The 23,004-nt window shown below is 33.1% G+C and overlaps 2 protein-coding genes and 1 pseudogene across 2 annotated transcripts; 2 read left to right on the top strand and 1 right to left on the bottom strand.

Moving 5' to 3' along the window:
- Positions 1-709: 709 nt before the first annotated feature.
- On the top strand, positions 710-10,669 carry LOC121214070 (probable galacturonosyltransferase 3; annotated as a pseudogene).
- A 4,540-nt stretch (positions 10,670-15,209) lies between these two features.
- On the top strand, positions 15,210-16,145 carry LOC107928858 (vacuolar iron transporter homolog 2). The gene has a single exon (XM_016860132.2). It carries the CDS (start codon positions 15,289-15,291, stop codon positions 15,931-15,933), a length of 645 nt encoding a protein of 214 aa, XP_016715621.2. The 5' UTR covers positions 15,210-15,288; the 3' UTR covers positions 15,934-16,145.
- Positions 16,146-16,945: 800 nt separating this feature from the next.
- On the bottom strand, positions 16,946-19,666 carry LOC107928874 (putative clathrin assembly protein At1g03050). Its single transcript, XM_016860148.2, has 2 exons — positions 18,772-19,666; positions 16,946-18,173 (listed from the first exon to the last, which is right to left on the bottom strand). The coding sequence occupies exons 1-2, from the start codon at positions 19,415-19,417 to the stop codon at positions 17,068-17,070; spliced, it is 1,752 nt and encodes a 583-aa protein (XP_016715637.2). The 5' UTR covers positions 19,418-19,666; the 3' UTR covers positions 16,946-17,067.
- Between the last annotated feature and the right edge of the window lie 3,338 nt (positions 19,667-23,004).

Here is a 23,004-nt window from a genome sequence, read left to right as displayed (position 1 = left end):
CAGTTAGATTTATCGAAATTCAAATAGTGATTCATAGATAATCATACTGTTTGGTACTGCTGCCTGCATATCATGCGTCGTCTGAAAGAAAGATTTCCTTTATATTGTTTAGGCTTTGAATCACATTGTAGTTTGATTTATCAAAATTCGGAAGTATTTCATGGCTAATCGTAGTATTTGATACCGCTGCCTGCAATCATCCCTTGTATGACAGAATGGTTTCCTTTATATTTTTTAAGATTTGAAATTCCGGGGAGTGTTTTGTCTCCTGTGGTCTTCCAAGAGCTAGTGTGTCAAAGCGCTCCCAACTTTGTGAGCTAGGCTCTCAGGGCAGCCGCTCATGGAATGTTGGCTCTCGGCAAAGCACAGATGACAAAACCCTCCTGGGGAACAATACCTTCAGTTGTTGGGATCCAGTTCGCTGCCCGGCAGACGAAACTTCAAGGACTTATCTTAAGGGAGCGGACCAACCCTCACTAGACAAAAATGTTTCCATTATGTTTTATAGATTCGGAATCCAGGTTTTGTTCGATTTAGCAAAACTCAGAAATGTTTCATAACTAATCATAGTGTTCTATACTGCTGCCTGCATGGTCGCTGCAGCCTGTAGTACAGAAAGATTTCCTTTATATTTAATAGATTTTGAGTAAGAATCGCTTCATAACTTATCATACTGTGCAATACCACTGCCCGCATTCAAGGTTTCTTAATGTTGCATGAACTTACCATCTGTCCGAATGTTGACAAGCAGGGAAGGGAAGCTTCCTCTGCGGCTTACATGTCCAATGACAATGAGAAGGTAATCCGTGGAGTTCATCTTTGTCTTAACTTAATAACTAAGATGAATGATGTTCATGTAAATTATTTTTCATACAGGATCTTGACATAATTGCAACATACAGTGATGTTTCGGGCACTATTAGAACATGTAGGGTGAAAACGAAGGACCTTTCTGCTTCATGGGTTCTCGAAAACCCTATCAATGTTGACAAAGTACAGGTATTTGATTTTGTTAAATCCTTTCCAGCAATTCATGGCTGTCCAATTCATAACAGCAAGTATAATCTAATTAAGTGCAGTAAGCACTGTTCTATGGTGAAATAATACATTTTCAGCTGTTATATGAGCTATATGGCCCGGGAAAACCAAAATTATATCATCTACTCTTATCTATCTCCTTTTTTTCCCTTGTTCAAGTTGATTATTGTTGAATTCCTTGTATCCAACACTTATGTCTGACACATCAATATAGGAATAGACCTCCTAGCATCTTCGATACACATGAAAAAACTTTGAGAAATAAAGCATACCTATCTCAACTAAAGGCCCATGTTTGACACTCGTATCCGACAAATGGATGTGGAGGTAGGCCTCCAAAGACCTTCCGGATATCTGAAAAAACTTAAAAGAGAATTCTAACCATACCTATATCAAGCACATTCCTCAACTTACACCCAAGTACTGTTGTTTGACATCATCAGTTGAGTAATTTACTTCCCAGGTACTTAAGCTGAAAGATACATACCAAACTAGCACACCATTTCAAGAAAATGTTGAACAGTCCACCGATGATCAACAATTTCAAGAAGGTGAAATTCTAAGTCATCGACAGACATACTGGAGCCCTGTGAAGTTCAAGCGTCAGGTAAACCGTCCACAAGTCCTACTGTATATTTACATATTTCTTTCCTGGTTTAGACTTGTGATAGTATGTAAAGATCTTCAGATATTGCGGCAAAAAAGGAGGGATCTCCGTACTGCAGAACTTGTTCGCCAAGATAAAGAAGTTGATAAAGAGATGCAAGCAACGGAAGCAATTGAGAGCTTGAAAAATATGGACACTGTTGTGAAGGGAAAATACAGTATATGGAGAAAAGATTTCGAAAATCCTAATGCTGATTCTACCTTGAAGCTTATGCGTGACCAGATTATTATGGCCGAAGGATATGCAAACATTGCTTTGTCTAAGAAACAAACTGTTCTTTACAATTCTCTTTTGAAGCAAATCATGGAAAGTCTAAATGTTATTGGAGAAGCTAACTCCGATGCTGATCTTCATCCTAGGTATGGCTACTTTTATGTCTACTGTTTTTGGTTATCGGTTAAATTACCTAACAAGTCCCTGTACTATAAGTTAACAAGTAAATTAGTTGAGCAATTTAGTCCCTTAACATATTAACTTTGAGGCAGAAAAGTAGAATTAACTTGATCGTTACTTGTTGCGTTTTAAAGTGATATTTGGTCTTTAGTTATCATGTATACAATAACTAAGTTGCTTCAAAATTAGTGAGCGAACTTTTCCCCACCTTTTACAATTTTTACTATTTGGTTTAAAATTAGGGATAAGGCAGCATTTAGTTTTGATAACTTTTTCAAACCAATTTTTTGCTTAGTCCATATTAGTTTGAAGTTCGATAACTTTTCTTAATTTGGTTCTTGAATTTAAATTCTATTAAGTGTGATGATGATGTAATACTTTGACATTGTACCAGGTCATTATATGGAAATTTAAAATTTTTATATAAAATCTAAAAAATACATAAAATATTTTTAGAGATATTTTTTTAAAAAAATTCATGTAAAATCTGAAAATTCCACGTCATCATATTTTAATGGAATTCAAATTTAAGGAACAAATTGGTAAAAACTAACAAGTTTAGGGACTAATGTGAAAGTTCAAGGAGCAAGGTGCGAAAAGTAGCCAAATTCAATGACCAAATGTTGCGTTTATCCCTTAAAATTAAATATAGGATGATTAAATTGCTCATTTTTATAGTTATAAGGACTAATCAGAAAATTTAACCTTTGGCTATCATGTATAGATTATATACCATTGGTTTTCATGTAAATGGATGTTGTTCTGTTTCTAGTTCACTTGATCGTGCAAAAGAAATGGGGCATGCATTATCTGTAGCAAAAGATGAACTCTATGATTGCTGCACAGTTGAAAGAAAACTTCGAGCCATGCTTCTAACAACAGAAGACAATTTAGAATCACAGAAGAAAAGAAGCGCCTTCTTGATTCAATTAGCTGCAAAAACTGTCCCGAAGCCATTGCATTGCCTATCTCTGCAACTATCAGCCGACTACTACTTTCATGGATATTATCAAACCAAGCAAGAACCATACAATGAAAAGCTCGAAGACCCTTCGTTATACCATTACGCCATCTTTTCCGATAACGTATTAGCAACATCAGTGGTCGTCAATTCAACGGTGTTTATTGGAACCCACCCATTGTTTGAAAAGTCAAAAAGGGTGGGCACCGAAAGTAGAAAGTAAAATTGGTTGGCAAGTTGGGTTAAAAGTTGGCATGGGATAATTGCAATTTTGGTCCCTAATTGTATAGGGACATTGCAAGTTGATCCTTGAACCTCAACTATAAATAGGCCTAACCATTGCTTACTTTCTTCATCCCATAATTGTCATTCTCTACTTAAGGCATTATTCTCTCTCTCTATTTGTAAATTTCACTTGTAATTTTTTGAGTGAAATATATTTGGTAGTGCCCGAGGACGTAGGCAAAATTTGCTAAACCTCGTTAAAATTCTGGTGTTCTTTATTATTTGTTTTGCATATTTTGTGAATGTGATTGTAGTGATTTATTGTGCTATTAAATTACGATAGAGGGATATTCTGGCTAGGAAAGATCTGGTATGTAAGCGATCCTCGTGATCTACCTCTCTTTCCTGGGAATTGAACTTAGTGTGATTTTTCAGTACAATAATTTTACTCTTTCACATGCTTCCGCGCAACAATTGGTACCAGAGCCAAGTTCGTACTTGGGGAATACGACCGTTTACAGTACTATTCACGTATACGGTACTATTCACATATACGGTACTATTCACGTATACGGTACTATTCACATATACGGTACTGTTCACGTATACAGTAGTTGGGATTGAGGAGAAAAATAGCAGCAGCATCGTCATCAGCAAGGACTACTGTGACAAATGCAAAATTTAAAGTAGAGAAATTTGACGGTACCAATAATTTTGGTATGTGGCAATGTGAGATTCTGGATGTCTTATGTCAGCAAGAGCTAGATATAGCCCTTGAAGAAAAACCTGACAAGATGGATGACAAGGAGTGGGCCAAGATCAATAGACAAGCGTGTGGTACAATCCGCCTATGTTTGGCCAAAGAGCAGAAGTACTCTGTCATGAGGGAGACATCAGCGAAGAAGTTATGGGATACACTGGAAGAAAAGTTTCTAACGAAAAGTCTTGAAAATAGGCTTTATTTGAAAAAGAAACTTTATCAATTCACGTATGCACCCGGTATGTCAATGAATGACCATGTGAACTCATTCAATAAAATTTTAGCAGACTTGCTAAATTTGGATGAGAAATTTGAAGATGAAGACAAGGCATTATTGTTGTTGAATTCCCTTCCTGATGAATATGATCATCTTACCACCACATTGCTTCATGGGAAAGACACAATTACATTTGATGCAGTCTGTAGTGCGTTGTATAGATCTGAGACTTGAAAGAAAGATAAAAGAGATCACAGAGATACAACCGCAGAAGTCTTAACAGTAAGAGGTCGTTCACACAGCAGCAAATCTGGTAGAAGGGGAAAGTCCAAAGGGAGACCCGCCAAAGATGAATGTGCCTTTTGCCGTGAAAAAGGGCATTGGAAAAAGAATTGTCCTAAGCTACAAAAGGGCAAGGCTATTTCTAATGCATGTGTAGCGGAGCATGATGAGGAGTCAGACTTTAGCTTGGTTGGCATGGCAATGGCATGTCAAACGGATGAGTGGATTTTGGATTCAGGATGTACTTACCATATGTGTCCTAATAAGGACTGGTTTTCTAGTCTTAAAGAGCTAGAATGTGGAATTGTTCTTATGGGCAATGATAGTGCTTGTAAGACAATGGGAGTGGGTACAGTACAATTGAAGAATCACGACGGCTCAATCCAAGTCTTGACAGATGTTCGCTACGTACCTAGCCTGAAGAAAAATCTCATCTCATTAGGTGCCCTAGAATCTAAAGGGCTCACAATCACTTTGAGAGATGGATTACTAAAAGTAGTAGCTGGGCAACTGACGGTTATGAAAGGCACAAGAAGAAATAACTTGTATTTTTTAAATGGAAGTACAGTTATTGGATCAACATCAACAGTTTCTACAAAAGATGTAGATTCAGAGGCTACCAGATTATGGCATATGCGATTGGGACATGCTGGTGAAAAAGCTTTGCAGACATTGGTGAAGCAAGGCTTATTGAAAGGTGCAAATTCTTGCAAAATGGAATTCTGTGAACATTGTGTTCTGGGCAAGCAGAAGAGGGTAAAATTTGGTCCAGCAATTCACAATACGAAAGGAATTCTGGACTACGTTCACAGTGATGTGTGGGGACCTACCAAAGTAGCTTCTTTGGGAGGTATGCACTATTTTGTTACTTTTGTTGATGATTATTCAAGAAAAGTATGGGTGTATCTAATGAAAAGAAAAAATAAAGTTTTGGATGCATTTCTGAAATGGAAGAAGATGGTGGAGACTCAGACTGGTCGAAAGGTCAAACGACTTCGATCAGATAATGGTACTGAGTACAAAAACGATCCATTTCTACAAGTATGCCAAGATGAGGGCATTGTGCGACACTTCACTGTTCGGGATACACCACAGCAAAATGGGGTGGCAGGACGAATGAATCGAACTATACTGGAGAAAGTTCGATGTATGTTGTCCAATGCTGGATTGGGCAAAGAATTTTGGGCTGAGGCAGTTACATATGCGTGCCATCTAATTAACCGTTTGCCATCAGCTGCAATAAATGGAAAAACTCCTATGGAGATGTGGACTGGTAAATCTGCTACTGATTATGATTCTTTACATGTATTTGGTTCCACTGCATATTATCATGTAAAAGAATCTAAGTTAGACCCAAGAGCAAAGAAAGCATTATTCTTGGGTATAACTGATGGAGTAAAAGGATATCGTCTCTGGTGTCCTGATACAAGGAAGATTGTTTTCAGTAGAGATGTGACTTTTGATGAATCAACCATGTTGAAGTACAAGGATTCACAAAAGGATGACAAAACCAGTAGTACTTTGCAGCAGGTGGAGCTTGAAAAGGTTAACGATGATCCAGCTAATATTGAAGGGACAAATGATAAAGAGGTTCCTACCCAAGAACCTCTACAGCAACAAGATTCAATTGCATATAGAAGGCCAAGAAGAGAGATTCGTAAGCCTGCTCGCTTTGATGATATAGTGGCCTATGCACTTCCAATTACAGATGATGATGTTCCTTCTACTTACACAGAAGTAATAAGTAACCCTGATGGTGTAAAGTGGAAGCAAGCAATGAATGAAGAAATGCAGTCTCTTCATAAAAATAAGACCTGGGAGTTGGTGACACTACCCAAGGGAAAGAAGGCAATTGGATGCAAATGGGTATATGCAAAGAAGGAAGGATTTCCTGATAAAAATGAAATTCGATACAAGGCTAGATTAGTAGCAAAGGGTTACGCTCAGAAAGAAGGAATAGACTACAATGAAGTGTTTTCTCCAGTTGTGAAGCATTCGTCTATTCGGATTTTGCTAGCCTTGGTTGCGCAATATGATCTTGAACTAGTTCAGCTTGATGTGAAGATCGCGTTTTTACACGGTGATTTGGAAGAGGAAATCTATATGACTCAGCCAGATGGATTCAAGGTTGCTGGAAAAGAAAATTGGGTTTGCAAACTGACAAAGTCGCTTTATGGATTGAAGCAATCTCCGAGGCAGTGGTACAAGCGATTTGATCAGTTTATGAAAGGGCAAAGGTACACAAGAAGTAAATTTGATCATTGCGTGTATTTTCAGAAGCTACAAGAAGGAACTTTCATATACTTGCTCTTATATGTTGATGATATGCTAATAGCATCTAAGAGCAAAGTTGAGATTGAAAGATTGAAGACTCAACTCAATCTCGAGTTTGAGATGAAAGATCTAGGAGAAGCTAAAAAGATTCTCGGCATGGAAATATGGAGAGATAGAGCTCATGATAGAGTTAGCTTGTCTCAGAAGCAGTATTTGAAAAAGGTACTACAGCAGTTTGGCATGAACGAGCAGACAAAACCTGTAAGTACCCCGTTGGCTTCTCATTTCAAGCTTTCTGCACAACTATCTCCTTCGACGAATACGGAACGAGAATACATGTTGCAAGTTCCGTATTCTAATGCAGTGGGTAGCTTGATGTATGCAATGGTGTGTACAAGACCCGACATTTCACAGGCAGTTAGTATAGTGAGCAGGTATATGCATAATCCTGGAAAAGGACATTGGCAAGCTGTGAAATGGATTCTATGGTATATTCAGAAGACCGTGGATGTTGGATTACTGTTCAAGCAGGATAATACACTTGGTAAAGGTGTTATTGGGTACGTTGATTCTGACTATGCCGGTGATTTGGACAAGCGAAGATCAACCACCGGTTATGTGTTTACACTTGCTGGAGGACCAATAAGTTGGAAGTCTACACTACAGTCTACAGTTGCATTGTCAACCACAGAAGCCGAGTACATGGCTGTAACAGAGGCTGTAAAGGAGGCTATTTGGTTACAAGGTATGGCTAAAACCTTGGGGTTAGTTCAGGAGCATATTAACGTGTATTGTGATAGTCAAAGTGCTATTCATTTAGCAAAGAATCAAGTCTATCATGCACGTACAAAACATATCGACGTACGATTCCATTTTGTGCGGGAAATTATTGAAGAGGGGAAAATTTGTCTTCAGAAGATCAAGACTGCAGATAATCCCGCAGATATGATGACCAAGGTGGTAACATCAACCAAGTTCGAACATTGTTTGAACTTGATTAATATCCTGCAAGTTTAACAGTTGAAGAAGGCACTATCAAGTATTGTTGTCAAAGGCAGAAAGAATTGTGTGAAGATAAGATTATCCTAATCAAATCTTCAAGGTGGAGATTATTGGAACCCACCCATTGTTTGAAAAGTCCAAAAGGGTGGGCACCGAAAGTAGAAAGTAAAATTGGTTGGCAAGTTGGGTTAAAAGTTGGCATGGGATAATTGCAATTTTGGTCCCTAATTGTATAGGGACATTGCAAGTTGATCCTTGAACCTCAACTATAAATAGGCCTAACCATTGCTTACTTTCTTCATCCCATAATTGCCATTCTCTACTTAAGGCATTATTCTCTCTCTCTATTTGTAAATTTCACTTGTAATTTTTGGAGTGAAATATATTTGGTAGTGCCTGAGGACGTAGGCAAAATTTGCTGAACCTCGTTAAAATTCTGGTGTTCTTTATTATTTGTTTTGCATATTTTGTGAATGTGATTGTAGTGATTTATTGTGCTGTTAAATTACGATAGAGGGATATTCTGGCTAGGAAAGATCTGGTATGTAAGCGATCCTCGTGATCCACCTCTCTTTCCTGGGAATTGAACTTAGTGTGATTTTTCAGTACAATAATTTTACTCTTTCACACGCTTCCGCGCTACAGTGTTGCACTCAAACGAGCCTGAGAAACATGTTTTCCATATAGTGACTGATAAACTGAATTTCGCCGCCATGAAAATGTGGTTCTTGGTGAATTCTCCCGAGAATGCGACGATTCAAGTCGACAACATCGATGATTTCAAGTGGATGAATTCGTCTTACTGTTCGGTTCTTCGACCTCGAATCTGTAAGGATTAAAGATTATTATTTCAAGGCGAATCATCCTTCGACTCTGTCTGATGGAGTTGATCACCTCAAGTATAGGAACCCGAAGTATTTGTCTATTCTGAATCATCTTAGGTTTTACCTACCTGAAGTACATCCAAAGCTGGATAAAATCTTGTTTTTGGATGATGATATTGTGGTTCAAAAGGATTTGACACCTCTTTGGGATGTTGATCTGAAAGGGATGGTGAATGGTGCAGTGGAGACATGTAAAGAAAGCTTTCATAGATTTGATAAGTATCTCAACTTCTCTAATCCGATAATCATAGAGAATTTCGATCCCAATGCTTGTGGTTGGGCATTTGGAATGAATATTTTTGATTTGAAGGAGTGGAGAAAGCGAAACATCACTGCTATATATCATCATTGGCAAGATTTGGTAATGCTTCTTTGCTTTTCTTACTCTTTCAGTTCTCTTTCAAGTAGATAGTTTGGGTTTAGGAAATAGAAAATAATTCAATTCCAAAAATATATATACCTATTTAAACTCAAAGTTTTTTTTAAAGACCTCCTACTTATAAAAGCAATTGGTTTAAGTCTATTTAAATCTTTTATATTTTTACCGATGAGGTATTAATTCGATTGACATCGATATTAAAGTGCATTTATCCTCTTAAGATTTGACAAAAATGATGGATATTTTTAAATATTATATAAACAAATTTTTTATATTTTTAATTTTTAATATATTTCTTAATTTTTATATGATACCTTATATATAATTCCATGTTACATATAAATTACATAATTCTTAAAAAATATTTTAATAATATGTTATAAATTAGAAAATGGACTGCGATGCGCTAGGCTAAGCTTAAGCCTAATGTTGGAGTCCATGCACATCCCATACCTTGAAGTGTTATAATATTTTGCGCTAACCGAATATTTAATTTTTGAATTTGGTAATTCTTTATAATTAGGTTTTTTTTTGTCTACATTAGATTTTAAATTCGATAATTTTTTAAATATTAATTTTTATAATAATGTGATATTTTGAGATTGTGTCATGTTATCACCTAAATTTTTTAAATGATGATGTGGTATAATATCAAAATATCACATCATCACAATGATCCAATTTAAGAAAAGTAATTAAGTTCATGGACTAAAATGGACAAAAAAAAATTCAAGGACCAATTTAAGAAAAATTGTCAAGTTTAAGATTAAATGTTGCTTTATCCCTAATATTTTTACAGTTTAATATAATTTTTGTCTCCTGAACTTAGTAAATAATTTTTTTTCACTTTCCTACTTAATTCTTTTTAAAAAGATTAATAATTTTTGCCTCTTTGCACCCGTTGGGTCAAATAGTTAATTTTTTCTTCTAATCCTTTCAAAATTTAATAATTTAAAGTCTTTTTAATACAAAATTATGCCTTAAGCCCTCAAGAATTATTAATTTCTTTTTGGTTCTTAATACAAATGATTACTTCGTCCTTTGTTCTTAGTGGACAAGTCTTCTATTTTCCTTCTTTAATGAAAGAATGGAAAATTGTATTTCGCATTTGTCTGTTATATTATGTTAGCTTAATCTAGAAACCATAAGGGTTGTCATTGATATATGAGTTTCTAAACATCATTTTCTCCATAGTTTACCGAGATTCGTCACTGATGAAGATAAACTGTTTTTGCAGAATGATGATAGAACTCTTTGGAAGCTTGGCACATTGCCACCAGGGTTGATCACTTTCTACAACTTGACTCATCCACTGGATCCAAAATGGCACGTATTAGGACTCGGTTACGATCCAGCCTTAAACCGAACCGAGATTGAAAATGCAGCCGTCATCCATTATAATGGAAACTATAAGCCATGGTTGGATCTAGCAGTCTCCAAGTACCAATCATACTGGTCTAAATATGTAAGTTCTGATAACTATTACCTTCAACGCTGCAACATAAGTGAGTAACATTTTCCTCTTTTTCATTTTCATTTTGTTTTGTTTTCACTTTGTCATACTTGTACTTCTCTTGTTATAGCAAAGAAAATTAATCCTTCAAAAAGAGTAAGGGGAATTTTGTTCTTTTGTTATTTGTTGCTTTTGATGCGAATATTAAATTGTAAAAGTATCGTGAAGAGGTTTTTTTAAATAGATAAATTAGTTCTTATGCATTTAAAAATAAAAGCAAACTAGTCCTTGTTGTTAAAATTTATATACATTTCTATTATTAAAAACGAGCATGATTAACAGAATAACTAGATAGTTATACGTGACAAGCCTTGTGTACCTCATGCTGACTTGCAATGATCAATTTTTAACAGTAGAAAGGGATGTAATTTTTAACAGAATAACCTGTTTGCTCTTTAATCTAATTTACAAAAGTTAATTTGTTCATTTTTTTGATAAAGAGAGCAAAATGCAATCTAGCTCCTAGTACAAGAGTCCTCATGATACTTTTAACATTTATTCTTTTTCGGCTTTATTCGTAAATTGACTCTTAAATTGTATAGGTAATAGCTTTTTATTTCTACTATTAAAAACTGATTTAATTTATAGAATAATGAAATAGTTACATATGATATGTTATGTATACCTTATGTTGACATATAGAGACTAGTTTTAAATGGTAGAATGGGATGAAATTTTTAACAGAATAACCAATTTACTCTTTTATATAATATATAATAATTTATTTATTTATATTTTTAAGAGTAAAATATAATAACACACTTGGAATTTAAATTAAACAATCAAACATTAATTTTTATATCATCACCGTTGATCACACTTATCTTTTTATCCAAAAACAATTATTTATGTAAAAAGTTAATCCAACTTATCCAAACATAAATCTAAATAAAAGATCCAACTCAAAAAATTTTGAATCCCCTCGATTATCACTTCCAAACTCAACCGCGATTAAGCAGCCCCATAAATAGAAGAAAAAGGAATATAAAGTGAGTAGAAAAAGTGTACAATTTGGTCGTAAAAGTGGAACGAATTTCAGCTTTTTTTTATTCATTATTTTAACCAAGAAAGAGTAGTGGGTGTACTACACACTTTCAAAGACTTAACGGTAAATCACCCTCAAGGTCACTGAATTATTAATAAGTTTACATTTTAGTTATTTAACTTCAAAAATTATGAAATGGTAATGAAACTATTAGAAAGTTTTCTTTTAAGTCGGTGAACCATTCAAAAAATTTTATTTAAATAACTAGGATGTTAAGTTAAAAAAAAAACAATTCAATTAACAAGTTTCAAGTGATAATTCGATTATCAGTACAGTGAATTAGTACTCGTCGACGAGTAGAAGAATATATTCAATCCAAGTTGATCTGATGGTCAGTGTTGAAAATCGAAGAAGAAAGTTGTTTGGATTTTAGTTCGTAAATTCGTGACATTTAAAGTTATTTTATGAAAAAAAATTAAACTGTGGAAGAGAAGAAGGAGAATTTTTTATTAGTGCAGGCAGTGTGAACAGGGAGGGTTATACAATAATGATTTTAATGGCCCAGTGACTTAAATGAAAACTTTCAAATAGTTCATTGATCATTATAACTTTTTTGAAGTTAAGTGACCAAAATATAAATTTATTAATAATTTAGTGACCTCTGATGAAGTTTACCCAAAATTGAGATATAAAAGTATTTATATATTCCCAATTACTTTAGTGTGGAAGCCACACTTCCTTATAATAATCAAACAAAAATGGTGTCCAACTCAGATATCCACCATTGATGGAGATGGATTATTCCCAAATTTAACCCCTTTTCACACATTTAACCACTCTCATTAATGGTGATTGACTATTGCTTGTCAAATATGTTTGAAGATCGTGTGTATATAAACAATGATAGTGGGTATATCTTCTTATATATAGAAAATAAACTATTTAAAGTGATGATTAGGTAATGCAACAATATAACTCATATTTATCTTTCTTCTTTCGCAAGTCATTTGGTATTCAGTCTTAAAAAGGATAAAAATCCCAGTAAAATCAGAATTTAAAATTTCAAAATTTTTAGTATTAGTTTTCTTTTTTCATATAGCTTAACAATCGAATATCGGTTTGAAAGAGGGTAAAAAATCGATTGATTCGTAAATTGGTATGAACTAATTGATTCAGACTAAAAATTTGTTAAATTAGACTTTATAATTTTTTAATAATTTATTTAATTTGAATCGATCAAATTAAAAATCAATAATTTAACTGGTTCGTTCATTTATAAGTTTGATAGGAAAAATGAAATCAAAATTGCGATTTTTATTCCGATTTTTTATTTTTTTTTACTTTTTTTTTTCTCATATCACTAACAAACATGTGATATGCAGGTTACCCAATTTTAATTGACCCTTTGGTTTTTCCAATGGCATTAAACAGAGTTTAAGCAAGGAAAATAGAGAGAGAAAATTATTGATAATGGGGACTAGGCAAAACAATCACCAAATCAACATGCATCCATTGCGCTGATAAAATTCTGATGGTTCGATTTAAGGTCTTAATATGCATAATTGTCGTATGTCAGTTTCTTTAAGTATGTTAGGGTTTAGGTATATTTCAATTTTTAATCTCTTATGCATTTTATTGAGATACTTATAACTTAAAAATATGTTGTTAAATGTTACAAAAAGTCAACTAAAAACCCATTATTTAGAGAAGCAAACAGCTTTTAGGCTGTCCCCAATGGGTTCCTTTCATAGCAAAACTTGCTAGAAAAATCAACTTTTCTAATCTGATTTTGGTTCATAATGTTACTCAATATTCACATCGTTGAAAGACATAGAAGGTTTGATGATGTTAGTGGAATAAATGGTTTGTAGACAGGTTTTGAGGCTGTAGGACCTTTTTAATATAATGCTTAAAAATACCCATAATCTCTCCCTAACCCTTAAATAAGAGGACAATGCGCTTCAGCGCGCTCGAATTCACGTCCTCCTACACCGATAATAATACTGATGCCAATTAAACTAATACTCAATCAACTATTAATCTTAATCTAATTCAATCGTAACAAGTCAAGTTTTAAGTATTTTTTTATATCAAAAGTTCTAATTAACATCAATCACTTCAATAACCATACACACACAAAAATCGAGAGAAAAAACCGGACCTTAAATTTTAAAATTCTTAAAATCTCGACCTTGTCCTGGCTCAAGTTTAGAATATTATGAGATGAAGAATATAAATATACAGTAGGCCTTTTTATATGATCTACATGTATCAATTCTAAAGCTGCTTTTAGGCCATTTTTCCATTATTTCATGCTTTCATCCTTCACTCCTACTTTTGTATTTTATTTTACTTCTAAAAAAAACTGAAAAGATTAAGTTGAAAATACTAGTATTACTCAACAAGTATAATACATTTTCTTGTAATCAAAACATCAAGAATTATGATGAAGAATCATGGGAACTCACATGTTGGGTAAATGTTAATTAAGCCTTTTTCATTAGAAATATTTAACAATGTTAGAGGTATAAGTGACTTAATTTCTTAATTCCTAACAAAAATTAGGTGATGCAAATTATTAACTTAAATGCTTATAATTTATATGAAAATTGATATTGATTTTCTTGGGCTTAATTCTATCCTCAGTCCCTGTATTTTTTGGATTTTTGGAAATTAATTCTCTACTTTTAATTTCATAAATTTAGGATCTCTTTAGTATTACTTCTATGAAGCACTTTTGGAACAAAAGCTTTATCGTCCCAAAAGCATTCCTAAACAAGCTGGTTTTTTAGAGAAAATGTGTTCTCCCAAGCTAAAATTTGGTCCAAAAACACTTTTTCCAAAAGCTGAAATTTTAGCTTCTCCCCAAAAGTAATTTTTTTCTCCAAAAATACTTTTGAGAAGCGTTTTCAAACTAAGACTTAATCTCTATATTTGTCTGATTCTAAAATTAAATTTAATTGATAACATTATTAATTAGTTTTTGTTAAATCTGAATATATGTTATTGATTGAATTTTAATTCTTAAATTATACTTTTGAATTTCGTTTTCATATTCTTGAAAAATAGAAAACATTAAAGACAACGAAAAAGCTAAGATTACTAAACTATTAGTAAGTTTACATTTTGGCCACTCAATTTAAAATATATATATACAAATGATCATTAAATTATTCGAAAGTTTCCATTAAGTGATTGGATTGTTAAACCGATATTGTATAGCTTTCTATGTTGGCACAGCTTGTACCAATCGTAAGTTTTCCTTCCCCTTCTCTTATACAGTTCAGTTTTCTTTAATGTAACAACTTTTAACGTCACAAATTTTCGAGCCAAAATCTATTATTTTCTAATCTCTAACATTGATCGTCAGATTGATTTAGATTTAAAATATATTCTATTTATCAATGAATATTGATCCACCGTATATCCATCAACTTGAAAATATAAATTTTGTATAAGACCGGAAAAAGATTTTAGGGTAAAAAGAAAGATATTTTAGTTCCACTAACAAAATAAAATATACATTAATTATTAGGAAAGTAGACCCTCCGCATCATAATTTATAATCTCACCATCGCTATTCCTCTCCTATAAATCCCCCTCCATCGATGGCGTGTGTCCTCCACAAGCCTCCTTTTTCTTATCATTATCATATTATATATTCTATTATTTATCTTTGCTTTTTTTTGCTCTCTTTTCTTGTCAATAATGGCGTTGTCAATTCATGTCAATGGCGGTACCGAGCAAAAGCAGTTTCAAGAACCTATTGAAAACCCTGAGTTCGATTACTCGCAAAGAGGACAATGGCTTCGAGCTGCTGTTTTGGGAGCCAACGATGGGTTAGTTTCAGTATCGTCACTGTTAATGGGTGTTGGTTCAGTTAAACAAGACGTCAAAGCCATGGTTCTCGCCGGTTTCGCCGGCCTGGTAGCCGGAGCTTGTAGCATGGCCATCGGAGAGTTCGTCTCGGTATACACCCAAAGGGATGTCGAGATGGCTCAAATGAAAAGAGACGGAGAAAAGAGATCACCGGTGGTTGATGAAAATGACCGGAGAATGGAGAAGAAGGAGCGGTTGCCGAGTCCGGGACTAGCCGCCGGAGCATCAGCGTTGGCTTTCTCGGTTGGTGCAGTGCTTCCGTTGTTGGCGGCAGCTTTTATAAGGGACCATAAGGTGAGGATGGCGGTGGTGGTTGTGGTGGCTAGTGTGGCGTTGATGGTGTTTGGGGTGGTGGGGGCCTTGCTCGGGGGAGCTCCGGTGGCGAAATCCGGTGGTAGGGTGCTTGTGGGAGGATGGATTGCTATGGGTATTACTTTTGGGCTTACTAGGTTGATTGGCTTAAATGGGATGTAAATTTGAATAATTTGCTTAATTTCCCCTTAGCTTTGTTATTACACCATTCCCATGCAAGGTAAATAGTTTGTGAAATTATAATCTTTTAGTGTTTTCAATCCAAAAGTTTGGCATATTAGTCTGTAAAAGTATTATGGAGGCTATTGTATTAAGAGTTAGATTGCATTTTGCTCCTTTTATTAAAAAATAAACCAATTAACTTTTCTACGTTAGATCAAAGACCAAACTGATTGTTTCCATTAAAAATTTCATTTGTTTCTATTATTAATTTTTAGCAATAAAAATAGATGAATTTTTTAATAAAATTTTTTATAAATTTCCAGACATCAAAACATTAATATATATCAATATGAGGAAAACAACTATATTAAAAATTCACCATTCATCCTACAAATCTCCTTTGTAAAAGTGATATCTATAATTCCTTTTTTTATTCCCAAATTATAAAATTCAACAATCCCAAAATTGTCAATTCATCCATGCATCTCTAATGGAAATAAAATTACAATTTTTAAAAAGTAAGTTAAAATATGTTAGTTATTCTTTGTAGTTTTACATAATTTAAAATTTAATTATTATCTTTTAAAAGTTAAAAAATTAAACTATCTTTTTTTCGATTTAAAAACCACAATCTAATCATTAACATCATTATCCGTTTTCATCAAAATTTATTATTACTTGGCTAAGTTATTTCCGGTCAACCATAGGTCATGTTAATATATCAAGTTGGCAAAATGTTGATAATTGAACTGACATCTTTAAATTGTAAAGCTAAATAGACTTAATTTTTACATTTTAACTATAAGGACTAAATCTCAAATTTTGTCAAAATATAAGGATTAATAACATATTTTAACTCAAAACCTTTTTTTATCCATCATTTTAACTTGATAATTATTTTCGGATTGATGTTTGAATATTTTTTTATCTAAATTATTCATTGAAAACCTCAAAATTTAAGTTTCGTATAAAATTGTCAAATTTAAATCTTAATACGAAAATAATTATGAAATTAAAGAATCAAATTTAAAAGAAATTGAGGTCCAATATTAGAAGATGGATTTGGATGACACACAAAAAACAGAAACAAAAATTAACACCAAAACATTAATAACTAATGAAGTTTGAAAAGCTTCAATAATAATTATGTGTATACCACCCTCCTTGATTGTACGGATACGTTTGTTGTTGTACATTCGACACTGCAACGTTACCTCCTCGCATTCCATTCCTTTTAAATTGATCCCACATTACTTGCTCTTCCATTAGCAACTTCTGCTTCTTCTCCATATCCGACATCTGCACGTACGACGGCGGCGCCACCGTCAACGACGCCGCAAACGGGTCAACGGCGACGGGTTCATTGTTCTTATTACCATTCGATGAAGGTGGTGCCGGCAACGCAAGTGTCGCCGCTGATCTCCCTGCTGATCCAAACGCAACACTGCTAGCACTTCCGGTCGCCGCAGAACTCGTCACCGCCGCCATCATTTGTCCTTGTTGATACATTCCGTCGAGTAATAAATGGTCGAATCCACCACCTAGGGTCGGTTTTAGGTTATTTAGAATACTCGCGGACTGAACCAAGGCGGTTTCCCAACCAGCATCGGCTTTTAAAGTATCCCATCCCGACCCCGCCGATGTAGCCGCCGGAACGGCACCGTCGAATAAAGCTAAAGCTAATTTATCGGCGTGATCTTCACTCGACATAGCGTTCTCCCCTAAGTTCAAAAAATCAACTTCTTGTTGTACTACAATAGCTTTTGAAATATCGTCTTCAACCTTTTCTTCTTCTTCAAAGAAATTTTCCGGCGGCGGTGGTAATGCTTTAATAGCGTTAATATCTTCTTCCGGTTCCGGTTCCGGTTCCAGTTCTTTAATTTCCGGCTCCCGTTCCGGTTCATCTCTATTGACGTTCCCTTGAGCTAACGCCGATTTGTCAAGGATCAACTCGTCGAGGAGGTCGAGTTTCTTTTGAGTTATTTTTTCGATCTCCGGGAACTCCGACGGTCGAGCTATGCCGATGCTCCGACACCATGAATAAAAAGCTTCGAGTTCGTCGAATTGTTTGCTTTGACGGCAAAAAATCTCGTAGATTTTCACGGTATCTGTCATGTCGACTTCCATGAAACGATCGATTAAAGCTCCCATTGTTTCGGTTATGTCGTAATATAAATTGAAACTCTCTTTTACGATCGGATAAAGCGCCACCGTCACCACTCTATTGCATTTGGCTTCACCTGTTGTTTTTTTCCGATCATGCAAATAGGAAAAGGAAAAAGACAACGTTACGTCATTAATTCATGCAACGTAAAATCGAAAACTGTAAGTTAAAATTACCACGGAGGTATTAGGGATTAAAAATGTCGTTCACTTAAAAAAAAAAAAAGATTGATTTGTTCTTTTATTTAGCAATTAATTTGTTTTTTTATAGAGGGGATAAATTGTACCAAAATATAATAACTTTTGTCAAAAAAATCACACATTTAGATTTGTTTACAAGCCAGGCCGCAGCTCAATTAAAAAAAATTAAAGTACAAGCTCATTTTCGGCCGGACTCAACCCACACAAAACTCATTTCATTATTCAAAAATTAATAAAATATTAAAAATATATTTTTAGAATTAAATTAATTTTTAAAAATATTTTATATTATTTAAATTAAATTCAAACTACCCAAGATATAAAAAAACCTTATCCAAGCCCAGCCCAATGACCGGATGTGCTATCTAACCCACAGTCAAAACTGATCATATTAAATAAAAAATAACACAAATATCACGTTAAAAAAAATTTATCCAATTTATCGAACTCAGTTACCAAACCATGTAAACGAACCTGTTGGTCGACAAGCTAAGAAGCGTTCAAGAAGTTGCTGCAATTGCTGCATTCTTTGAAATAATTGCTCGGTTTTCATCTCATTGACCGGAGTGGGTTTAACGGCGACAAGGCTATTGTTATAGTCTTCCCCGAAATCTTCTTCACATTTATAAACATTCCGTTTCGTATTCTTCCCTTGCATTCTAAATTCCAAACTTTCATCGATGTACAACGCGAAAGTCCTCACGAATGCAGAGAAATCCCACGAATTCGATCGCGAAGTGTCACGAAAATCTGACATGTTGAGGATCCGAGTCCCACGCCTTGTCGAGAAGAAGATCTCTTGCTCGTACGTTGGATCACCTTCAGTGAGAAGGCGATGTATTAATATTAAAGTTTTCAATGCCACGGTCCAATTTTTAGTCTTATTGAGACGTCTCGAGAGAGTGTTGACGCACGCACTAACGTAAGCTCGTGAATACGAGGTTAATGTAAGTATTTCTCGAATGTGCCGTTCTTCGGCGGGGTATTCTTCGTGTCTCGTCGCTTTAACGATGGCGACATCGAGGTCAGAAAGCGATGTACTACCGCCGACTTTGGCGAGACTAATGCTCGTCTGGTCTTTAACATGGCCGAGAGCTCTTCGGATCTTACTCGGTGCCATGGATTTAAGGATTTAAGTTCTATCAAGTAAATACCCAAACGATATCAAAATTTAAAAAAAAAAAAATTCTCAACAACAATCGACGGAGAAAAGATTGTTGATGGGAAAAGGGAAAAAAAAGAGAAGAGAGAAGAAAACGAAAGAAAATGAAGGAAAATGAAAGAAAATTTTCTACTCTTTCTCTCCTTTGTTAAACTTTCCTAATCTTCCCTCTTCATTTTTTTTTTACCTTTGTTTATTGTTCTTTTGTTTTCCTAGAATCCAAACGGTATCCAATCTTGAATCAACCATGCATTGCCATTGCCATTGCCATTTATTTCCCTATATTTTAGCATGAAACAAATAAAAACTAGAAAAATTTCAATGGCAATCATTTAGCCAAATGGCAAATTTTAATTGGCTATTGCTTAAGAAAAACATGAAAATTCTTGTCTTCGGGTCTGGTCTTTTTCAAACCCTTTCTGACATTTTTAGTTTTACAATGGATAACTAAAAAACATATATGTATATATCTTATAAAGCATTTAATATATGATTAATTCAATTTGATATTTAAGTTTGGCTTTGATATTTAATCTGGTACCTAAATCAAATAGCATCAATGACTCAATGAATATTTGACATATGTGCTCTAGTAAAAGCACATTGATAATTGGGATAAAAAAAATTTAAATACCAAATTAAACATTGAAAAAACCTAAATATCTAATTCAACATTGAAACTAAATTTAGATATAAATGAAAAAAAATCTATTATAGAATTGAGAACTAAACCCAAAATTCGGATCCTAAATAAGGAGTAAAGTTTTGAGTTTTCTGAATACGATACTTAAACTCAAAATTTTACTTAATAAATATCAAACTTTTTACAATTTGACCCAAATTTTATTGATATGTTAAATATATTTGAAATTATATAAATGCGATTAAATTAATTTGTCCTATTACTTATTTCGCAAACTACAATTCGGTTTTAAACCAACGTACCCTGTCCTGTTCTTATTTATCGTGTAGTATTATTAGAAGTAGAGCTAAGTTAGAGAAATCGAGTTAGATTTTTAAATTTTCATATTATTTTAGATCAGAAAATTTCGAGTTCAGATTATTATATGTTAATTTCAAGTCATACTTGATTTGAAGGTTGAGTCATTTCGAGTTATAATCTTTTCATGTTCAGTTATTGAATTTAAGTTGGAAACATCGAGTTAATTTTTTAGGCGAAGTTACTTCTAATATTTCAAACTAGAGTGGTTGAATGTGATAACTTTACTAGGCGGAGTTAACTATACTACAAATCCCTAAGCTATAACACTCATTCTAAATTGGTCTTCAAATATTAAAATATTCTAATTACATCCTTAAACTATCAATGTTATATTAATCAGGTCTTTTAATTATTAAACCTGTTTATCTAACTATTAAATGACATGTCAAATTTTAAAAGTAAAAACTGAAAAAACAAGAGAAAGTGAGTGATAAAGCTTTTGCAAAAGCCCTGAAAATATCAAAACCAATATTTTTACAATATTAATTTATCTTTGAACTTTTCATTGTAAACTATGCCACATCTCATTTAACGATAAAATTAATGATTTTAGTAATGGAAGGATCTTATTGATATGATTTTGATAGTTTAAGGATGTAATTAAAATATTTTAAAATTTAGAGACCAATTTAAAATGAAAGTTATAATTTAGGGCGCATGGTGCTATTAACTCTAATAATTGTATAGATTCAATTTCAAATATTTATATGTCGGGTACAAATTTTTATACAATTTCTACCATTACCCATAAAGTCATAACTCCCTCTAAACTCTTAATTAAATCGAAAGAAAATAAAAATTTAAATCTACTCGAAAACATAACAACAATGGTATCAAAATACTTACATGTAGGTTTATTGGAAGTTTGCAAATAATATTTGAATACAAACATTTATAGTTTATTTAGAAAAAATATATGTTATATATTGTTTTGGTCTTCTTGGAATAGAGTTGGTCATTTTCATAATCCTACAAGGAAAAGGTTAATTATATGGCGACTAAGGATTTTTTTTATTTTTATATTTTTTAATGGCTATTTAAATTTAATTTAAAAAAGAAATAGATTTAACATGCAAATAGACTAAAAATTTAATTAGGCGCGGCAATACGCTTATGTGACACTCTTTTTTCAGCCAATTAAAAAGCGTAATTACTTTATCAAGTCCCTGAATACCTTGTCCCTACACGCTTCAGTCCGGTGCCGTCAATTTGTTAGGTGGCATCAAAAAATTATTGTTTTTTTTATTATTATTCTTATGGTGGTGTCGCTTGAGAAAGTTGAGGTTTTCATGCTATATATTATAAAAATAACATCTTTATTCATAAAAAAATGTTAAAGTTACAAATTATTTGGACTATGAATCCAAATATTATAAGGTCAATGTTAATTATGCAAATAGAAAAGGTTTTCTTGCATTATATTGTGGGGGTATGATACGATTCGAGAGAATGGTGTCAGACACAGGTATTATAGACAACTCATGGACTCTTTAATTTGAGACATTCAAGGTTTCGAAATGTGGTTGAAAAGATATTTGTTATTCTAAAAAAATATTTACCATATTAACAACATCATCTTATTATAGCATAAAAAAGCAATGTTGGATCGTACTAGCATGTTGCATATTTTATAGCTTCAATAATAGGTGGAATTGAAATGATTTACATTTCAAAGAGTACATGGAAGAATAAGATTTTGATAATCTGATTCAAATTCAGATGATGATAAACTCAGTCAAGGATCAGGAGATGATGATAAGGTGCATATGTTAAACATTAAAGAGAGATTTATCCACTAGAACAATTAGATAAATATTGCATATGATGTTTATTTTTCATTCTATTTTTGTTAGTAATTGTATTATCAACTATTCTTTTAGACTATTTGATTTTAATTTTTATTACTTGTTTAAAAATTATTTTTACAATACTATTAATATTTTAGTAATTAATTTTTTTAAATTATAAATTATGTAATTGTGTAATTACAGTTTATACTACCAAACATGACATAGGGAAGTACAATGTAATTCTATCAACCAAATATGTCTAGGTAATTACAAGGAAGATAATTACTACCCTAGTAATTGCATTTTCATTCAATTACTCTATGCTGCCTAAACAAAGATAATGAATCTAGGTGTAAATCAATATCGAATAAAGATACTTATAAAAAATGGTTAAACTCTTCACGAATTTGGAATTTAGTCACTCTATTTTTTATATTTTAAAATTCAGATCAATTGCTAACACTATTAAAAGGTTTGGTGTGGCATTTTAAAATAATAAAAAAATAATATAATTGAAAAAAAAATATTGTAATGAAGTTGAATTTAAAAAAATAATCTTAACATTATTAACAATTTGACCTAAATGTTGAAATCTGAAAAATAAAGAGATTAAATTCTTATAAATAAATATAAAAATTTTAAATTAAAAAAAAAAGAAGTACCAAAATTTATGCAAAATTTTAACCAAAAAAAACATTGAATAAAGATACTTAACTACCCTTTTGCCCATATTTAACGCTTTTATTTAAAAC

The sequence above is a fragment of the Gossypium hirsutum genome, chromosome D01 (genome assembly GCF_007990345.1).
Source record: "Gossypium hirsutum isolate 1008001.06 chromosome D01, Gossypium_hirsutum_v2.1, whole genome shotgun sequence".
NCBI classification, from domain to species: Eukaryota; Viridiplantae; Streptophyta; class Magnoliopsida; order Malvales; family Malvaceae; genus Gossypium; species Gossypium hirsutum.
This window is presented reverse-complemented; position numbering and strand designations above follow the sequence as displayed.

Coding starts and splice junctions, on each gene's coding strand:
- LOC107928858 (XM_016860132.2), top strand. CDS start 15,289: ATGGCGTTGTCAATTCATGTCAATGGCGGTACCGAGCAAAAGCAGTTT.
- LOC107928874 (XM_016860148.2), bottom strand. CDS start 19,417: ATGGCACCGAGTAAGATCCGAAGAGCTCTCGGCCATGTTAAAGACCAG. Junction 18,174..18,771: donor CTTAGCTTGTCGACCAACAG/GTTCGTTTACAT, acceptor AAAAAACAACAG/GTGAAGCCAAATGCAATAGA.